This window comes from Ipomoea nil, unplaced genomic scaffold, assembly GCF_001879475.1.
Source record: "Ipomoea nil cultivar Tokyo-kokei standard unplaced genomic scaffold, Asagao_1.1 scaffold2749, whole genome shotgun sequence".
Classification (NCBI taxonomy): Eukaryota; Viridiplantae; Streptophyta; class Magnoliopsida; order Solanales; family Convolvulaceae; genus Ipomoea; species Ipomoea nil.
This window is the reverse complement of record NW_017619177.1, coordinates 1,342,225-1,345,281: the sequence shown is the minus strand read 5'-3', so window position 1 is coordinate 1,345,281 and position 3,057 is coordinate 1,342,225. Positions and strand designations below refer to the sequence as shown.

General features: G+C 34.0%; 1 protein-coding gene across 1 annotated transcript; it reads left to right on the top strand.

Annotated features, from left to right (window-relative positions):
- Nucleotides 1-526: 526 nt before the first annotated feature.
- Nucleotides 527-2,531, top strand: LOC109156624. The gene is made up of 6 exons (XM_019304479.1): nt 527-541; nt 618-933; nt 1,009-1,135; nt 1,237-1,524; nt 1,887-1,994; nt 2,074-2,531. The coding sequence occupies exons 2-6, from the start codon at nt 623-625 to the stop codon at nt 2,413-2,415; spliced, it is 1,176 nt and encodes a 391-aa protein (XP_019160024.1). The 5' UTR covers nt 527-541; nt 618-622; the 3' UTR covers nt 2,416-2,531.
- The last annotated feature ends 526 nt before the right edge of the window (nt 2,532-3,057 follow it).

The following is a 3,057-nucleotide window of genomic DNA, read 5'->3' as shown; positions in this document are numbered from 1 at the left end:
CTGCCTTGCCAATTAAATGCACTGTCTTGTTCAAATGTGAATGGTATGACCCAACACCTAATGTTGGAGTAAAGGTTCATAACCGATATAATTTGGTTGAAATAAATCAACGGAGAAGGTTTAACAAATTTGAGCCATTTATTTTAGCAATGCAAGCTATTCAAGTTTGTTTTGTTCCGTACCCTAGTATGAGACGAGATAAAGTTAATTGGTTAGTTGTGTGTAAAGTTCAACCTCGGGGATGGATAGAATCTTTCAAAAAGGAAAATGGCCAAACGAAAGATACTGCTTTTCAAGAAAAAGAAGTTGAAGAAACTGAAATTGCAAGTATTGTGGATGATGATTCATTCGTTAGGTTAAGTGATGAAAATGTGGAATATCTCGACATTCCTGACGACAATTCAGATAACAATGAAGAGGAAAATGATGAGCTTGACTTTGACTCTAGTTCGTCAACTAATGAAGATGAAGATAATGATTGTTATGATGATGATGATGATGATGACGACGACTACGATTATGAAAATTAGAGTTTATGTAGGTAATTCAAAAGTAATGCTTACTAAATATATATTATATGAAACACTAATATATATTACACTTTTCATATTTTGTAGGAAAGATGCCAAGAGGACGTGGAGGACGTGGAGGTCGTTTTGCAGCTAGACTTTTGTCAATAAATGTTCTACCACGTAATGGAAATCACACATTGGCATCGGCATCAGCATCGGCATCGGCATCGGCATCAGCATCGGCATCGGCATCGGCGTCGGCATCGATTCCCATAGTAGCATCAAGACCCTTATCACCATCCACGCCATCTACGGCTACTAATAATGGTCAGGTTGGACAAGATGCAGTTAGGCAACAAGGTGATATGGTTGACTCTGTAGGAGTGCATGGACGCCTACGAATTGATGTTAAGGATAATATGTAAGTTAAATTAAAATGAAATTTATTATTTGAATATATATTAATTTTTTAAATTTTGACTTTTCCATTTTATAGGTTGACTAGCTCAGATGTATGTGCTAGAAAAATTACTAAGTTGTTCAAAGAAAGAATAGATCCCAATGGTTATGCATGGGGACAACTTAGTGTTGAGACAGTTGAATTTTATTGGGAAGAATTCAAGGTAATATTTAATCTCATGCATTGTATTTTAATTCTAAAGTGAATTATTGTTATTTTGTTTACATGTCTAACGTAAGATCGTATTTACATTGTGTTTTGTAGAAATTTTTTGAGTGGGATGCTAGTAAAACTGTTGTAGTGTATAATGCTTGGGAGATAAAGGCTAAAAGAAGATATGCTGATTACATAAGCAGAATAAGGAAAAAGCCAAGACCTCCCTATGTCCCACCCAAAATATGGACAAAATGGAATGATGTTTGGAATTCTGAGGAGGGCAAGAAGAAAACAGAATTGGCTAAGAGAAATAGGCGTGGAGGAGTTTTAACTGGAGTTGCTCAATCTACCCATACCACAGGATCAACACCTCACGTAAAAGTTGCAGCTCAACTTGTAAGTTCATTTGAATTGTTTAAGTTTTAAGTATTATGTGTTTTTTATTATATGGAAATAAGATATGGAATGAGGATTGATTGAACTTAGGAGTAGAAACTGCAGAGTTAATTTAGGAAGCACTAGCTTAAATCTTTTAATGAGGATTCTAGGTAGAATGAATTACTAGAGTTTACTTGCTCCAACTTTTATGTTTTTTGTTGATTGTGATTGTGTTTTATTGTGTTTATTGATTGATGTTGGAGATTATAATTGAATTGTATTATATATTGAACAGGGAGATAGTCTTATATACAAAGGAAACTCTGCCGAATTTTTTCTTACTTTAATAATTGCTTTTGTTTGTTAAATATAATTTGTAGGAAGGACAATTGGGTCATTGTCCATCGTATTATGAACTGTTCAGGCATACACATACCAAACAACACGATGGGCAAACATTCATAGCTGAAAAAGCGAAACAAATTCATGTAAGTTGAATTTGTTTTAAGTTTTTAAAAGATATATGCCTTTACATATATTTTGTACTAAATTTCTAACATATTTTAGGAACAAGTTGAATCGCAACGGGAGATGTTGGCAGAAAATGGGGAGCAGGTGGATGACAATCAATTATACTATGACGCGGTTGGTGGACACGATAAGAAAAGAAGAGTTTATGGACTTGGTTCATATGGTTGTTCTGTTGTTCATGGTCCAACTAATGATAACACTTCTGGCAATATGACACCAACATCACGACCACCCGATAATGCTACTTCTACTTCTGCAAATGTACAACAAGAAATTCAGAGTTTGAAGGAAACTATTCTCCTTATGCAACAACGACTTGATGCTATTGATGGCGGGAGAGCGGGTACTTCATCATCACCTCCATCTCAAATCAATTGATTTTAATGGTTGTTTGTTAGTGTTGTTTAGACTTGAATTGACTATTATATTATGTATTAAGTGTGGATTGATAATGTATTATTATGTTGTTTAGACTTGAATTGACTATTATATTATGTATTAAGCGTGGATTGACAATGTATTATTATGTTGTTTAGAGTTTAATTGACGATTATATTATGTATGAAATGTGGATTGGTAATGTATTAGTATTTTAATTTAATTTAGAATTATGTGGACTATGTGGTCTAATGGTATCCGGGTTGGACTTCCATTTGGAAGATTATGAGTTCAAGCCTCAGTGGAGGCGTTATTGGTTCTTTGTGTTTCAGTAGGTTGAGAAAGTATATGAACAGATACTACAATGTAATAGAGCCAGTAACTTTCAAAAAAAAATGTTATCTTTTATTTTAAAAACATTCATTACTATTTAAAATCAAAATTTTATTTTAAAATAATTCAAAAACGCGACGGAATTGCGACGGAATATAAGATTTGCGACGGAATATTTGTTGCCAATGAAACGACGGAATTACGACGGAAAATATTTCCGTTGCGAAATGAGCGACGAAATTGGCGACCGAAAAAATAATATGGCGACGGAATATTCGGTTCAGAAATAACGACGGATTTACGACGGAA